The 18,624-nt window shown below is 37.2% G+C and overlaps 1 protein-coding gene across 1 annotated transcript in view; it reads left to right on the top strand.

Annotated features, from left to right (window-relative positions):
- The window catches only part of SLC2A13 (solute carrier family 2 member 13), a 365,815-nt gene that overhangs the window by 75,321 nt on the left and 271,870 nt on the right, over positions 1 to 18,624 (top strand). Inside the window, exon 3 of the mRNA XM_003252302.4 lies at positions 5,230 to 5,438. Within this exon, the coding sequence (XP_003252350.2) occupies positions 5,230 to 5,438 (209 nt within the window). The remainder of the gene's footprint in view (positions 1 to 5,229; positions 5,439 to 18,624) is intronic.

The raw sequence follows: 18,624 nt of genomic DNA, 5'->3' as shown, positions 1-18,624 counted from the left end.
AAATCTTGCAATCGACTATTTTTGCTCCTAATGGTTTTTTAAAAATACCTACCTTCTTATTATCCAAATTTTTCCTGTATGAAAAGCTTACTAGTGTATGTTAAAGAAACATTAAATAAAACTTTAGTTTGGCACAGTGGTCAAAATAAGCAGTACAAATTTACCCTTTACACATGAGGTATTTTAACTAGTAGTCAGCTATTTTAATAGTAATGCTCTTAGGGAGTTCCGATCTAGTAAGGATAGGTGTTGAGAGAATCACAGGATATTCCATTTCCTACTAGCAGTTCTGTGTTATTTAAATCCAGCTTGCAGTTACCCAGCCCAGTGGGTTTGGGCACCTGTGCTGGGCACAATTAGGAGTGACAGCTCCCAGCCAGCCAGCTTTGCTTTTGCTTTGTTATTTCTGCAGTGTTTTACTGCATTCAACAGAGGTGAGGGAATAATACTCCCAAAGGGAACCTCTGAATTCTTTAAACATGAAGCTAAGGTAAATTAATGCACTTTTTTATGTGTTCTACAGAATTAATTATCAAGTAATTATCAAGTAATTATTGAACAGTTAATATAGCTCGACTTACAATAAACATTTATTGTAGGAGCCAGACTTCCTGGATTTTAACTGTAGTTCTGTTGCATACTAACCATGTATCTTCTTTGTGCCTCATTTCTTTGTCTATAAAGTGGGGATAATAATGGCACTCACCTCATAGGGTTGTTGTGAAATCATAGGAGTAAACGTTTCCTAACTGTTCTGAACAGTGCTTGGCACATGGTAACTGGTGCTACACATTAGCTGTTACTATTGCTATTAGTATTGTTGTTATTAAACAATTACATGTCTATGCTGAGATTTTCACATATTTGGAAAATAATCATCATGCCTCTGGAACCACTAAAGAGCAGGTAACATGCTAACTCATGTTATCAGTTCAGAGAGGAGGTCAATGATCATGAAGTGCAAAATTCTGTGACTTAAGGAAGCAGATATTAGAGGATTATTGTCTTTAGTTATATAGGTGAGAGCAGCAGGATTGCTTTAAAACAGGAATGAGAGTGAATGTTTAGTTCAGTGAAGGACCTCTTTAGTTTGTTGTGAAGCCCCTGGCCATCTGATGGAAGAGACAGCAGGCTTGCTCATCAGAGGTCTGGCCCCAGGAATGCAGGATCCACGATTCACAGAGCTTCGGTCTCTGGAATTGAGAAGGCTTAACCCGAGGTGAAATTGGTGGGATTGTTCTTTGTTGATAGCTGGCCTAACCTTGTCATTTGGAAGCATTCCTCACCCTTTAAATGGCCTGCTTTGGTAGGCAGGTGCTGGTACTGCTAGCTGTGCCAGAAAATAGTTCATTTCGTAACTGTAAGTTTAGAAAATTTTAAATCTTTAGATGAGTGATCGTGATGGTAAAGAACATACTAAAGATTTTAAAACTCATGAGAGCTTGGCATGTCTGCTTGACTGTGTGTTTGTCGGGTGCGCTTGCTTGTCCGTAGAAGATAAATGGCTTTTGCCGTAAGGTGTGGACCCTGGGTGCTTGTTGTTCATGTTTACCCTGGGTTTTAAAAACATTTAGATCCTTGGTTCTCAGCCACAACTGCACATTAGCACCACCTGGAGAGCTTTTAATAAAACAGAACTCCCTGGGCCCAGAGCCCAGATCAATTAATCAAAATCCTGGGGAAGGGTGGGGCCTGGAAACTGGTGGGTTTTACCAGCCTCCTAGGTGATTCTAATGTGAAGCCAGGTTTAGAATCCCCGACTTAATTTAGAATAATGAGATCTCTTGTATCAATAGGAGACTACTTGCTTTTCTGGGGACTGCCTGCCCCAGTATATCACAATACTCTGTCATTCATCTAATTCCTGCTTTCCTTGGATTTAGAGGACTGGTAGTCCTACTACTGCCTTAGTTTAGTTTATAAAGACCCTTCTCTTTTTGTCTCATGTTGAAATTTTTATTAGTACCACAGCAAAACAGCCTCTTATTTATCTTTCCTATTCTCCAGTCTGCACATCGTTAGAGGAATGTTTTTCTTAAGAAAGAAATTGGTTAGTTCTACCTGCTGAAAATTTAGTTGGGTGATACAGCCAGAACAAACATGTGAATTGATTGCGTGGTTAGGAGTTCAGGGAGGTGAAACATTTTTTACTGAGCATCCTCTCTGCTTTGGTGAATGATTTCACTTCATTCCCCCAGCAGTCTTATGAAACAGACACTGTCACCTGTGTGTTAAAATGTTAAGTAACTTGGCTGAAAGCAGTGGCGCGTGCCTGTAATCCCAGCACTTTGGGAGGCCAAGGCGGGCGGATCACGAGATCAGAAGTTCGAGACCAGCCTGGCCAATATTTTGAAACCCCGTTTCTACTAAAAATACAAAAATTAGCCAGGTGTGGTGTCACGCATCTGTAGTCCCAGCTACTCAGGAGGCTGAGGTAGGAGAATTGCTTGAACCCGGGAGGCGGAGGTTGCAGTGAGCAGAGATCACGCCACTACACTCCGGCCTGGACGACAGAGTGAGACTCCATCTCAAAAAATAAATAAATAAATAAAATGGTAAGTAACTTGACCAGGCTCTTGTGGTTTGTATGCCCAGAGCTGAAGTGACACCCAGATCTGTTCCTGTGTCCTCTCTGTCATATAAGGTCTGATCTTGTGTATTGCATTCTTCAAAGCCATGAAAATTATTCGTATCAAAATATTTTCATCGTGAAAGTTAATTAAAACAAAATAAGTTTTCTCATTTTACTTTTAGAAGTATTAGGATACAAATGTATAAAACATTTTTTTATTGACTAATCTCTGGAAAGAAGCTTTAATATTGTTAAAGATTGGCAGCAGGGTACGAATTCCTTTTCCCCACGTTAGGGCAATGGAATTGTACATTTCAGACCCAGACTCTTACACAGATTTCAAAAGGTGGGAAGGCCTATTCTGTCTTCTGTAGCTCACTTAAGAAACATAGACTAATATATATGTCTGTATTTTCCTTTTCTTTTTGTCTTCTCTTTTCTCTTCCCTTCTGTTTTTTTCTGTTTTAAAAAAACTTGTAAAAATACTGCATCCTGGGATTTAATAGCAAGTAGCAGAGTGCAAAATATGTGAGCATCTTGGACCTGAAAATGATTCAGTTTACATTCATTTCAGTGCTTTTTGAAGTATTGTTTGCTGCTTTTCTCTCTTAATTCATGATCTTTCCAAGATCATGAGAGGTGTAGATAAATGAAACATAAAGGCTTTCACCTTTAGGACTTTTAAAATTTATTTCCTAATCCATTATATTTAGGGTCTACCTTAAAAAATCCCTTTTAAATAATTAGCAATATAGTATAAACATTTCTTTGACACAGCTCAGATGGAAGTTTTATTGATTTACAGCAATAAAACATACATTTAAATAACAGATTAAATTATACCAGTTAGCATCTTAAGGGGAAGAAGCCAGAAGTGCATCTTTTTGTGAGCTGATCTCTGCAGCTCTCATCCGAGGACTCTTCCAGAAGAGACGGTCCAGTTATATCTAGAATAATGAATGGTTTGGTTGGAAGGAATTACTGCGTAAGTAAATTTGCAGAGCTAAATGACCCAGAAGAGTTGTTACCTAAGATATTGTCATATAAATCAAAAGCACAGTTATTTTCTGGTTAATGTAGAAAGTTTAGATATACAGGTGCTTATGTATTATTTCATAAAATATGTACTCAGTGCCTACTGTGTGCAAGATGACTAAATGCTATGCTGAATACAAAGTTAAATAATATTAAGCAATTGATTGGGATAGATAAATGTATTATAATACAAGATACAGAGACATACATTAAGGTTAAACTGTGTGCTCTGTGGGTGAGCAGAGGCAGAAGTGACTAAATATTGGTGTAATTGTCAGAATCCATGGCCTAAAGCATAAGACACCTCTAATAAGATTTAACACTGCAGGCCAACTGATTCATTTAGTCATTCATTCATAAATAGTTTATTTACTTTCCATATCCTGGTTAATTTCTCTGTTTCCATGTGTAGTTTTAGTTTGTAATTTGTAGTAGGAGGTATTCTTACCACCCATGTGATGATCATATTTTTTCTTCTACTGGTTTTTTAATTAAAATGAAATTGCTTGGAAAATAGCAGACTTATTTTGTGAGATTTATCTCTGGAGCCTTTAAGGCTACTATCAGTTTAGCATAGCTTAAAAGGTAGAATAGCTTTGAAAAATATATTGAGCCAAGTGACTTCCATGACTTATGCATATCAGTGTGGTTTGTTATAGAAACAGAATTGGCCTGCTGAGCTCTATTGTTAGGAATCTACCCTAGAACATACCTAGAGAAGTTGGATTAACAGAAAACATCCAGGTATCCTAGATGCATAGAAGTTTCCATTTGAAAGACAGCTTAAATTTTATCTAATTCAACCCCTTTGGTTCAAAAAGATGGAGGCCTTAGACATGTTAGGAAATCAGTCTGGTGATCATAATTTGGAGAGATCTTTGATACTGATATACTCATTACTGTTTTTATTATTTCTTGGATGGAGTTAAAATGATATTGTTATTTGCTATTTTGAATTTTGCCGGCCATTAAGAATAGATATTTAAAGAGATAACAGATAACTTACAACACCATGAGCAGATTTTTATTAGGATTATTGGTTTCTGACTCCATCTTTCTTTTTCCTGTGGGCCCCCATTCCTCAGTTAATGATGATGAATATGATGCTTGATGGCAAAATGAAATAGGAAAATTGTAAAAACAAAATTATAACTAATGATTCACAAGGCAGAAATAACTATAAAGAAACAAATTTGGTCACATATTTTAATGAAAAGGATGCCTTTTAAGCAGATATCAGAAAGTTTTATCGTAGCCCCATTTTATATTGTAAAATACAAAATTACATATGTTAGCCTTACATAGGAATGGTGATTATGACGTTTTGCTTAATATGTTTGGTTTAGAATGTGTGTACATAATTATTGTAGCTTTTGCTCATTCTTTTTCAATGTAATTTGTGGGAAAGATAGAGAAATAATTAGATTTTTCTCATTTTTTAATTTTCAGTGCAGCACAAAAATATCCTTTTTTCCTAGTAACAGACACACACAAAAATGCACAAATAATTCTGGCTAACTTTGCATTAAGCATTATTGTTGTCAACACAACACAAAAGTATGTGGTGAGCACATGATGGTAAGAGCAAATTTTACAGTAAATGTGGATTTTTTTTCTTGTAGGTACATGTTGGGACTTGCAGCAATTCCGGCGGTTATACAGTTTTTTGGCTTTCTCTTTTTGCCTGAAAGCCCTCGATGGCTTATTCAGAAAGGACAGACTCAGAAGGCCCGTAGAATTTTATCTCAGATGCGTGGTAACCAGACCATTGATGAGGAATATGATAGCATCAAAAACAACATTGAAGAGGAGGAAAAAGAGGTTGGCTCAGGTATATAGACTTTATACTTATATGAATTTAAAAACTATACAGTGGTCTTATTTGTCATTTTTTTTGTGTGTATATAATATATTTTTAATATATGGATATTTATGTATAAATACATGGATATTTATAAATACCCATATTTATACATAAATATCCATATATAAAATTATATATGTATTATTGACCTTCCATAGTCATTTAAAATCTATTGAACTGTTTTCAAAATAATCTTTGTAAAAAATTAAAATGCTTTGTTTACATGTGTTACATTAATATTCATACTAATTTTTATAAAGCATATGAGTACCTCATGTATTAGTTTAGGAATACGTTTGTGTTTCCCTATTTCCATTAAAATATTTAATTCGTTGTCTATTCTGAAATTCACCATGTCAGAAAACCAAGAAAAGTCTCTTGTTAATTTATGTTGATGAATTTATTTTTGAAGAAGATTTCACATAGAAATTTACCAAACAATTCTGAGGCAGGATCTATAATCTTGACAGCCTGATTTGGGTAAGTAATTTGTAGGATGTAAACGAGGAAAAGGTAGACATTTCAAAATACATTTTTTCAACAATAACAATTAGCCTGCTCACTTCACATTTCCCAAATTGGTCTTATTTTCTCTTGCGCTTCCTTTTGCCTCTACGTTAATTGTTAGCTCAAGGGGAGAGGCAGATTTATATTAGTCAAATTATTTTTCATACCTGAGAAAATGCCAAGCACACCCACTCTGCTGATACATGTCCACACAGGTGTTAGAAGGTCTGTCCAGTCTACTTTCTCCTACCATTTTTGGTGGAGCTGACCATTGTTGCCCTTCCTGAAACAACAGAATGAACACTCTGAACAAGCTGGTCTCTGTGTTAGCCACACGTGGCTTGATTTAACTTTACGTACCTGTAGCACAATAGCATGATGCTGTCACTTTGTTGCTGAGATCAAAGCCTCAACAAACTGTGAGCCCATTCTATGTGAAGTTCATTTTTTTTAACACTTTTTGAGCATCAGCCAGGTGTCCAGCAATGTCAGCATTTCTAGAGTAACATATTAGTGCAAAGATTAAGGAGAATTTTGCTTTAACAAAAAGTTTTACTTTTGAGTTAAACATTGTGTTCATTAAAAAATATCGTCTTAAAATATCTATTTAAATGACAAGTTATTTTATGCTCCTGTCTAAATTCCTCTTCTCAGTAACTCAAATTAAATATGAATTTTTTTATTTATTTGTTTTTTGAGATGAAGTCTCACTCTGTTGCCCAGGCTGGAGTGCAATGGCACAATCTTGGCTCACTGCAACCTCCGCCTCCCGAGTTCAAGTGATTCTCCTGCCTCGGCCTCCCAAGTAGCTGGGATTACAGGCATGGGCCATCACGCCTGGCTAATTTTTGTATTTTTTGTAGAGATGGGGTTTCACCATGTTGGCCAGGCTGGTCTTGAATTCCTGACCTCAGGTGATCTGCCCACCTTGGCCTCCCAAAGTACTGGGATTGCAGGCGTGAGCCACTGCACTTGGCCATGAATTTGTTTTAATTGTAGTAATTCGTACATTTGAAACTCATGTACAAATTATGTGTGAGTGGAAAAACTTTTCAGAGTAAGAGAAAAATTGTTAAATACTATTTAGAGCATGTATTTTTATTAATTTATATAAAGGATAAGAATTTAATTTTTAAAAGCCTTCTTGTTTAGGGATACGGATATCATTGATTTTATTACAAAGCATTAAGGATATAGCTTCATTTTGACTACTTAAAAATATGTCTGACTACTCTAGCCATGCAGTATTGACAGTGTATCCTATTTGAGTTTTATACATTATTCGGAATATATAACCAAATGAATTTGTAAAGAAATCTGGGGTACATAAGGTTGCAATTATCAACATCTGCTTTAGTTCTTATCAGAAGTCTTTGGGAGCTAAATAGGGCCCCTTTTCTTGGATATAGATAAAATAATTCCCTATTCCCCAGTTTTGTTTTACATTCACATTTGGCACAGGTTTTTAAAAATACTATAATGTTATTCACTGGATCCTAATAACGTTTGCTCATGCTTGAGTAAATATTCTAAACTTTGGAACTAATAGGATTATTAACCTATCCATTTCTGGATTTGTATTATTTGAAGTAATACCATCTTGCTTAATTTAAAAGCTAATCTTAGTTCTTTTTAAAAAGTACACAGTTAAGAGCATTATGGCATGAATGCATTCAGACAGATTTGCCAGATTACATGGCACCAGTGATTGAGGACCTGATTTTTTATGATTAAGAGACTTGACCACAGTAAAACATGGTCTGCAGAACTGTGAATTGTATATCAGTATTGTAGTGTCCAGGAGCAAGACTCTGGGTCAGTTTAATTGGAAAATAGAGAGTTAACAAACTGACACGGTCTTGTCCCTCTATCATGCTTCATTCAAGAACGACAGGCTAGATGGACAAATGCACATAAAGGAATGGCTAACTTCAAAGTAATAAAAATGCACTGGCACAGAAAAGATGAATCAGCCATTGTGTTGAAGGGTTAGAGAATGACCTGTTAATCTGTCCATGGATCCTGAGAATTTTGATCCACAACATCAAGCCTGGGAACTGTGGGCAGCAGAGTGCAGCTGCCTGAAGGGAACCTTGATGTAGGTACCACAAATTATCCTGATATTCCAGGAATTTAGAAAGACGTTAAGACACCTATTTCTTATAAGGAGGAATGTTCTATCAAACATGGTGGCTTAGATACCTGTTCCCATTGAGCTTACTAATAAATAGGTCTGATTCTGGATCAGTAAACCATGTCTTCTCTAGCAGTTCCCCAGTGGATTTGTGACTTGTGACTGTTATGACACTTGCATATGTGAGCCTTCTCTTTTCACAGGAATTTTTTTTTTCTTGTTCACTTGAATTTAAACTTTACCTCTTTGAGGAAAATAGGCCTAGCTACTGAAGTGTATATTGGCTACATTAATTTATTTTTTGGATGTGTGAGACTGTTAGTGCATAGAGCATTTCTCTTGGTTTAAAACCACACTTTATATAGTAGATATGGCAGTTGCTCTGGCCATGTCAGCAGCAAAGTTGAGGCTTTCAGGCCATACCATGGAATAAGGTTGGAGTGCAGTGGAATCTCATCTCTTCTGCCCATGGCATTGAGGTCAGACTCCTTTGCATGGCATACAATGTCTTGTGTGTTTTTTTCCACTACAGTTGGCAAAACAACAACAAAAAGGCAGTATGAGAAAAGAAGCAAACATTTGGTTTTCACGTGTGCTCAGCACTGTTTATACATCCTGTAGGAATAATAAAGTAAGACTAGCAGAAACAACAGCTTGGTTTGGAGAGCCCGCTGGAGTGGGAGACAGGGAGATGGAAGAATGTCACTGGCTGTGTCTCAAACTTGCCATCTTAAATGAATCTCGGGAGAGTTGCCGTGCCTCAGTTTCTTTTTAGGTTTGTAAGAAAAGAAAACCAGATTATAATAGCTCCAAGGTCTGTTTTTTTTAGGGTTTTGAAAGTCTGTGAGAAGTGCCTCCTCTTTATTTCTAAATGCTGTGCAGCAGTATTTCTTTCAAAAGTATTTATCGAGTGACGTGCATCAGAGGTGGGGATGTGGCAGTAAATAAGACTGACAAGATTCTAGTCCATTCTCATTGGATAAGGCACACAATAAATGAAAGAGCAATTAACTACTAGATAACTACAAATTATGGTAATTGCTTTGAAAAAGATGAACAGAATAATAAAATGCTTACAGAGGGAATGAAAAGGGATACTTTACATGGGATGGTTAGGAAAGCCTCTCTGAAGAGATGAACTTGAAGGGTGAAAAGGAATCAGCAATACAGAGAACTGGAAGGAAGACTGTCTCAGAGAGAGGAAACAGCAAATGCAAAATTCTGTTTTATTAAGTGGGCCAGATTGATTTTTGCAAGTTTTGATCATAGCTACAAAGTGTACATGTACCAGACTTCTAAGATATTGCGGTAAGAACTAACTATAGTTCTTTTTTATCAGGTTCCTAAGCCTAAGTGTTAAATTAGTAGAGACACAATTACTGTTTTCAGAATTGAAAGCGAATTTAAATACAAAGAAACATTAATATGATTTCCATCATTTTGTGGTATGTCTGGTTTGTTTTCCTAGTTTATGTCATACTGCATAGATGTGTAATAGAGTCATGGCCTGTATTATCAACAGATACAGAATCCTGATAGAGACGTAGGTAAAATTACTTAAGCAATGATTGGCAAACTTTTCTGCTTAGCTTCAAAGTTAAGTGAAGAGAGGCAGGCCCTTTGGGGCCTGGTTATTATAACAGGAAACAGCTGTGGTAAGCTCAAATATATTTGAATTTTTCTGCTTTATCCTAGAAATTAACCAAAGTTTGCATTCTTTTCTATAATGTAACTGTTTTACTTGACTCTAAACACGTTTTTTTCTAAATAGTTCCAGTTTTCATTCATTGGCTTCATGGAACCCATCACTCTGTCATTTATATCCCTGGGATATGTATCCCTGTTTGACAGACATGTCCTGAAAGAGTATGGAGTTTCTTTCCTGGGCAAATTCATTAGAGATGGTATTAAAAGTAGGGTCTGTCCGTGTCACTAGAGATGAGAGGTCATTTCTTAGATTACTGGGCATATAGAAGGCATAGAGTCTTTGTCAGGAGCTTTAGTTCCTGAAAGTTAAAAATTGTCTCCCACAACAAAGGAAGTAAAATCAACCAACAGAAGAGACAGGACTCTTCTGAAGGCAGCCTTAGGGAACAATCCAGACATGAGAGGTGTGTTTTCATGTGCTTTATATAACCTTGTTTGATAGCGCTTATTTGACTTCTTTAGTTTCTTATCCTGTACCAGCGAACAAGTGTATACTGAGAGGAGATGAAAGTAAAGCAAAGGCTGTTGCTGCCATGACTTGTCAGAAGAAGCCCCCTGGCCCCGCTGCAGGAGCCCCTCAGGCACAGCTTCTGGGGGGTCTCAGATAAGGCACCATCTCTGTCATCCTCTCCACTCTGAAGTGGGGGTGCTAAGGCAGGATCATAGTGCTAAGGCAGGATCATTGGAAGGAAAGCATGAACAACAAAAGCTTTCTCTAGAGAAACATACAGATGGTGGTGTTAGAAGCACTGCAAAAAGCTAGGGAAAGAAAAAAGCAGTATGTTTAGGGAGAATGAGGTTATTAGGACAGCATCAGTGCAATGACAGATTGAGTAAAGGAAGGAAGGCAAGGGAGACACTGACTGCACGCCTTAGGGCAGTAAAGAGCAGCCTTTTATAAATCTGTTTATAGCATGGGTTCAATCCAAGGAACTTAAAAATGGTCATGGGCTTTTTTTCCCCTAAAAGATTTTTTGAGGGGGGGGATGGTGAATTCTATGTTAAAAAATTACATATTAAAACTTTTTTTTGAGACAGTCTCGTACTGTCATCCAGGCTGGAGTGCAGTGGCACAATTTTGGCTCTTTGCAACCCTGCCTCCTGGGTTCAAGTGATTCCCCTGCCTCAGCCTCCCCAGTAGCTGGGACTACAGTCATGCACCACCACGCCCAGCTAATTTTTTGTATGTCTAGTAGAGATGGGTTTTCACCGTGTTGGCCAGGCTGGCCTTGAACTCCTGACCTCAAGTGATCCGCCTGCCTTGGCCTCCCAAAGTGCTAGGATTACAGGCATGAGCCACAACACCCGGCCTTAAAAATTGTTTTATAGTTAATATTACCTAGATCATCTAGATCATGTACTTTCACAATTGACTTATTAAACAGAAGAATGCCAGCCAAAATATTGGCCCTACCCTTTGGTCAGTAAAATCTCAACATTTAGTCATATGGAGAGGTAGCAACCCAGAGGCACTAGCGAATGTTTCAGGTTGGAATTAGATGCAGGCCTACTAGCTGCTAGTCACTGTAGTAGGACATTCAGGTTACCTGTGTGATATGTAATCTATGTAAAAACATGCAAGCCAGCAAGATTTCCATTATTTAATTTTATCAACGAATGAGCTCAGGAATCTGGGTGAACGTTGGCTTTGCCTTTGACAAAGAGTTTGATCTCTTGCCTGGAAAGCAAGCGTATTGTAGGGAAGAGAACTTATTCAAGAGCTTCCTGTGAGTTCATTTTAAAACATGATTTGATTTACCTCCAGTTCCTTGGGGGTCATGTCTGTCATATATAGGAAGGGACAGCTGCATCTGTTTTTTTTTTTCCTCTAGTAATTTTGCAATTTGGTCATGAAGTCTTACCTACCTTCGTAAGCCATTTTCTTTTTCTGTGAATTGATATTGATTGTGGCCCTTTCAGCAAATCATATCCTGCAAAGAGGTCAGAGGGGGTAAATATTTATCGTATTTTGATAGAAATTCTTCTGTACATTTCTTTAGAAATCCAATTTCAGCATAATGACACTGCAGTGAAATACTCATTGCCATTGACATCTGCTGCACTTAGAGGAAAGTAGTCATTCTCCCTAATATATTTGGTAGTTTGCTTTTATTTTTTTCATGGGTAGTAGTACAGTGTTATCTGACCCAAAACGATGCATGGATGTCATTTACTAGGTGAACTTTAAATAGATATTGATAAATTGTTCTTGGTAAGATTACCTGCAATTTTCTGAATATTGGCAAAGAAAACATTTCTATATCCAATATTCTAGAGGTGGTTGTAAAATTCCAAAAATTGTCAAAGTATTAGGCTGGTAAACAGTAGATTAAAACAAAAGGTCAGATAAAAAGCTGCTTTAATTCTCAATCCTTACGTTAAGCTGTAAGCTGAAGGACTATTAAAACAATACACAACTCTGTTCAGTTTTTAGTAAAACTCATTTTCTTAGGCATGCTGACTTACTTAAAAGAAACACTATTTCATTCAATATGGCTTTAAATAAAGGTTGTCATCGATTTTCTAAACCCCAGAGAACTTTTAAAATCTTAGGCAGAATTGGAATCATTCTTGGATTTTACATTAAAATGTCATTGACTGTTCTGTTGTTACATGGGGATAAAGAACAGCACAGAGATTTTCCACTCAGCATACTCATGGGAGAAGAAGACATTTTTCAGATTACTTGTAGGCTTTTAAGTCATTTTCCTTGATTTATATTGAAAATCCAGATTGTCTTAGTAAGTAGATAGGTAATACTTCAAAGCTCTGTATTTTTGTTTTCTTGCTAAGATGTACTTAAATCCATATCTCATAAAAAAAGATCCATGCAGAAAGAATTGTGACTTTGTCAAAGATCTCTTTTTTTCACACTTACCATGAGGTTCATATTATATTTTACTACTCTGTATTTAATACTATTAAATGGAATGAAAAAAAAAATCCCCACAAGGTAGACATTTGAAAATGAATGTAATTCACGAGTTGCTGCTCAGCGTAGCTCACTTCCAACTTAACTTGAAATCCATCATTCAGTATAGGTGATAGTCTGCTTCGTAAATAAAACCATGATCTGGAGACCTTTTTTCTTCCAGATACAATGAATTGCTATGCCCTTTAAAGGTTACCTGATCTTTGTAGAAGGTTACAAGAAGGTCCTGAAGAAAACCCATTTTTTTTCCACCTCAAAGGGGAAGGCACAGGAGCCATTCTTTAGTGTCGGGACATTTTAGTTTAACAAGACAATTCCATGGATAGTCTGTAGAATGAGAATATCAATGGCCATGTGTATTAGTCTACTTTCACACTGTGATAACTACTCAAGACTGGGTAATTTATAAAGATAAGAGGTTTAATTGACTCACAATTCTGCATGGCTGGAAAGGCCTCAGGAAATTTAGAATCATAGTGGAAGGTGAAGGGGAAGAAAGTCACGTCTCACAGGTGGCAGGAGAGAGTGAAGAAAGCCACACAGTTTTAAACCGTCAGAGCTCGTGAGAACTCACTCACTATCATGAGAGCAGCATGAGGGAACTGCCTTCATCATCTGGTCACCTCTCACCAGGTCCCTCCCTTGACACCTGGGGATTAGAACTCGACATGAAATTTGGGTGGAGACACAGAGCCAAACCACATCACCATGTCATATACTGTCTGAAGAAACCTGCCTGTTCTCAAATGTCAGCAGAGATCTTCTCAGAGTTTCTAAAAAAATCAAAGAAACCTTATTTTTTTCCTCATATTTTAAATTGGATTTGTATTGGGGAGCTACAGTGGTCAAATGCCCTTAATTTTCTCCTCTTACCTGAGGCCCTCTAAACCCTCTGGTACTAAGCAGTATTTTTAATCAGTATCTTACAGTATCTCCAGATACTTACAGGTCTCCAGATCATGGTTTTATTTACGAAGCAGACTATCACCTATACTGAATGATGGATTTCAAGTTAAGTTGGAAGTGAGCTACGCTGAGCAGCAACTCGTGAATTACATTCATTTTCAAATGTCTACCTTGTGGGGATTTTTTTTTTCATTCCATTTAATAGTATTAAATACAGAGTAGTAAAATATAATATGAACCTGACGGTAAGTGTGAAAAAAAGAGATCTTTGACAAAGTCACAATTCTTTCTGCATGGATCTTTTTTTATGAGATATGGATTTAAGTACATCTTAGCAAGAAAGATACTGATTGCTTTAGATGCACATTTCAGTTGACTCACTTATTAACACCTATTATTTCTTGAAACGTTGATCCTTCAACGTTTCAAGGAGGTGTGTCCTTGGCAGGATACAGTGAGGAGAAAATTATTAGGTTTATGAAGCTGGAATTATAATCAGTTGCTGTGTAAGTGTCTCACATTTTTCAGTACAGTTTTTCCCCTGGATTTTTCAAGGTACTTCCTTGAAAATGACTCCCACTGCACATCTCTTGGAATAAAATAAACCTTCAAGATAATTTTTTAAGAAAACCGAGCCCAGTAACTGTTCTTTCCTAAAGGGGAGGGGCAACTAGTGTGAAAATACTAGTAACAATTTCTTTTTCCTGAATGCCCATTTCTATAAATGCTACAAGCACATCTATAGAAACACATTCTCCCTTTCTCTTTTCACTCTCATTCTTAAAACAATCCTAAAACAGACATTATAATCCACTTTGTACTGGGAAAATGGAGTGCTGGCAAGGGCAAACAGCTAGGAAGTGAAGGAGGCGGGATCTGGGCCCCAGCTGCTACCACTCCAGCTTCTCCCTGTTCTGCTCTGCAGACCGCATTTCATGCCACATGTGTGCCATGCAGTTTGGATGTCAATATTAGGAATAAAAAGAAATTAGGCATTGTCCTTTCCTTGCTCTTAAAGAGCTTAGAACCTAATAATCAAATGTCCTTAAGAATATCCTTTTCTAAAAGGGAAGCATTCAAACAACTATAAAAAATGTGAAAAAGACAATGGACTTCAAAATCAGTTGGCAAAATAGTTCAGTTGCTTCCACCTTGAGCCTGTATTCCCCATCTCTTTTCTCGGTTCTTGCTGCCATTGCCTGGCGAGGTCTCTGGTGCTTATTCTCTCTGCCTGAGTAACAGTGTCAACGGTTCTTGTTTCTAGTATCTTCCCTCTCCATCCTTTCCCCATGGCCTCCAAAATTATCACTGCAACACACAGACAGGATCATGTTCCTCTCCTCTTCAGAAACATGTTCCTTAACTTATTATTAAACTTCCTTTACAATCTCGTTTGAATGTATCTTTCCAGGTTTATTTCAGTAGTGCCCAGACTCCATCATCAGACCAAGAGAGCAAGCAAGAAGCACTCAACATTACCAAGTGCCTCCTGACTCTCAGGGTGAGGAGGAAATGGTGTGGGTGGGATCTGAGGAGGTGAGGTTGAGTCTGGAGACACCCTGAGATCGTTCACATCCCCTGACCTTCACTGTTTACCCCCATCAGTGAACCCTGCAAAGAAGATGCAATTATTGTCTCGCAAAAAGAATTATATTAAATTTGAAAAGCAGTAACATATTAGGAGTTTTCTCTGGGCAAAGAAGGCCTTTTGATATTAGTCTCCATTAGCAAAATTTAACACAATTTATTGTTCGGTTGACAAAAAGGCTGAACTGGAAGTGCTTAAGCATTTCTTCCTGCTTAGTCCAATAGATGCTGGTATTATTTTAATTGTGTTGCACAAGAATAGGAAGTCTACAAATTAGGAAAAATTGTATTTCATCCAAAAGAAAGAACTATTGAGAAAGTGGAATGGTGATCTCTTAATAATACTTTGAATATAAGCATTTGGAGGCTGTTCTCTGTGTTGAGGGTTAGGTATCAATTTTGATGCATTATCCTAGGGGTTGTCAAACTTTTTCTGTAAAGGGCCAGATAGTAATACTTGGCTTTTTGGCCAGTGGTCTTCATTGTAACTACTTGTCTCTGCTGTTACAGTACAACCATAGAAAATATATTTAAAAAAGGAGTGTGGATTTCTTCCAGTAAAGTATGAAGCTTATTATTTTGTGCTTGTTATGTTTTATTATTCATACAAACAGAAAGTCGGCCAGATTTGGCCCATGAGCTCTAGTTTGCCGATTCCTTCTTTAACCATTAAATATGTCTGTTGTTATCAGTTTCCTCAGTTTTTATTCTTTGGACTAATTTGAGAATGCTATTCATGTTCTTTCTTTTCTTTTTTCTTTTAAACATGTGCATTGAAGCCTCTTCAGTGTGGTATTTCCTAGTGCGTTTGGCTTCTGTGCAGAAGGTAAAGTTGTCAATGTTTGCATCCACGTGTAAGTGTGCACAGGGTGTGTAGTCACAGAAGAACCTCTAAAGAAGTATTGCAGGGAAGCCTCTGTATAATTGCAGCAACAGACTTTTATGAGACCACTGCTCAGAGCACATCGCTTCTTCAGGGCCCAGCCACAGTCACTTCTGCATATGTCACAGCCCCACAGGTCCATCTCAGCACGATGTCACATTTGATCTAATGCGGCACCAAAAGAGGCCAAGTTTCTATGCTGAGAGTTGAGTCTGTCATCATCTGAGACTGGAGGCAGCTGCACTATCAATATGGCTTGATCCACCAACAGAAATCTTAGCTCCCTTGCCTTGAATTGCAGTCAAAGCAAGATGATAGCTTTTGTGAATGTTAAAATGCACCAAACAATTAAGGAGGTGGTTTTATTCAGGCTCTTGCAATAGAGAGATTCATTAATGAGGAAATCCTTAAAGAAGAGGGATAAATTCTGGGATTTTATAGAGCAGGTAAACAAAGGAGTCTGAAGGTTGGAAGTAATCTTATGTTGGAATATGAGAGGGCAGAGTGCCTTCCTTCTCTCGACTCCCTGGGAACCTTTGTGATACGTCATCTCTGGAGCAGTCAGCATTAGATTTGCCTCCACTGGCAACTTAGCCTTACTTATCTTTGTATCCTCACTGCCAGATACAGTCATTGCCTGACGTTAGCAAGGCACTTCACGAATGTTTCTCGGACTTTCTGTTTATGTGAGAGGAGTGGATGGTGATGTCTGATCTTTGACTCCTGAGATTTGGAGAAGGAAATGGAGTTCTTACAGTGTATAGACTCCTTCCCTCTGTCCTACTTAGTCATCCTGAGACCCTGGGGAAGTGTGGTTGGTGAGGAGAAGACATAAGTCAGTGCACAATGACTATTTGTTGAATGTCCCTATTTACAAAGGCAGATGTATATGTTTAGAAACTTATTGTGGACTTTTAGCAAAACGGTTTGGAATTTATGTGTATATTAGGAGTTATTAGTATTTTCTTCTAGTTGCTGACATGTTGGGCTCATTGAAAAAACTTATTTTTGGACATCAAGTATTTATAAGTACAATGAAATTTCAAATATGAAAGTTATAAAATCTCATGTGATTTATTATCTTAGAATTAATTTTGAAGCAGATCCTTGTTACTGTCTGAATTTAGGAAATACCCCTTACTAATTAATGAGCCAAGTTTTATTTATAACTCTAGACAATAGATTATAATTCAGACTAGGCCTTTATTATAGGTATGTACACTTCAAGATGTGATGGAATTTCTCTCTACTATGAAAGGTGAGCCTGTGAAATTCAAATATGTTTTCACTAGCTATGACTACAGTGGCTTCAGCACTTTTAAGACAAATGATTATCTTGACCATAGAATTGTAGTCAGAATCTTAGATGTGAAATTTGGTGTTTGTTTTGTTTCTGCTACTCTCATTAGCCAGTTTGTATTTATATACACCCACTTTGAGAAGTAATTGGAAACTCATGGTTCTCAAAAATGTTCTGTGAAAAATGTTTTAATTTTACTTTCTGGAACAGCTTATCAGGGTTTCTGTTCATTTCACAAGAATTACTGAAAACACAGGTGGCATCATTTATGTAATAATTCTGTAGATTTTTCTGTCTTATGCTTAATAATGGTCCTGTGGACATTCAGATTTCAAGAGTAGTGTTTTTTTGGGGGGAGGGGGTGTAGTATGTTTTCAAAATATAAATTCTTTATTCTTATATGGAATCATGGCTGTAGCTGCATAACCATGCAGGTGACATTAGTGGCCGCAAAGAGGAATAATATCATTTAAGGTTTTATTACTGTTAAAGAGCAAAGTTTGAAAAGCAATCATGTGACTTTTCTGATTTTATCTGTTAGCAGTTTTTTTGAAAACGAATAAAAGCATTATTCTTTTTTGAATATTTACGATGTGTCATGTACTGTGTGTGACACTTTACATGGTATTATTATATCTTTTAATGCTACAACAATCCTGTGTGAAATCATTATTATTATCATCATTATTATATTATACTCTTAGAGATGAGAAAAACCTCAAGTAAACTGCATAGATCTCCTTGGCTACTAAGTGGCTAAATTCAGAATTCCAACCCATCTGCCTTTATATTTTACTGGACAACAGCAAAATGTCTGCTTTCACGGATGTACATGCTGATGAAGGAACACAGACAATAAAGGAATATATAACACACCAAGAAGCAATGAGTGTGATGGGGAAAGATCAAGTGCAACGGAGGAGGGAGAGTGTTGGAAGCCTAGGGTTAGAAAGGTGAGTCACGGCCCTTTTGATGAGGTGCCCTCTGAGACTGGAGGAAGTGAGTAGTACATTTCCAGAAAGGAAACCCAGAAATACATTTGCCTTTAGTTTTATTCGAAAGGAAAACTTGTGCTGAGAAGCTCTACCTGCCAAGTGAATTAGTAAGCTACTCAGGTAAACTGGCCAGAGACCTAATTATTAACAGGATCTTGATGTCAGAGGCTTGTTCTGATAAAGAATTCCGTTAGATTCAGTA

The sequence above is a fragment of the Nomascus leucogenys genome, chromosome 11 (genome assembly GCF_006542625.1).
Source record: "Nomascus leucogenys isolate Asia chromosome 11, Asia_NLE_v1, whole genome shotgun sequence".
NCBI classification, from domain to species: Eukaryota; Metazoa; Chordata; class Mammalia; order Primates; family Hylobatidae; genus Nomascus; species Nomascus leucogenys.
Note: the sequence above shows the minus strand (reverse complement) of the source record. Positions and strands in the feature narration are given on the sequence as shown.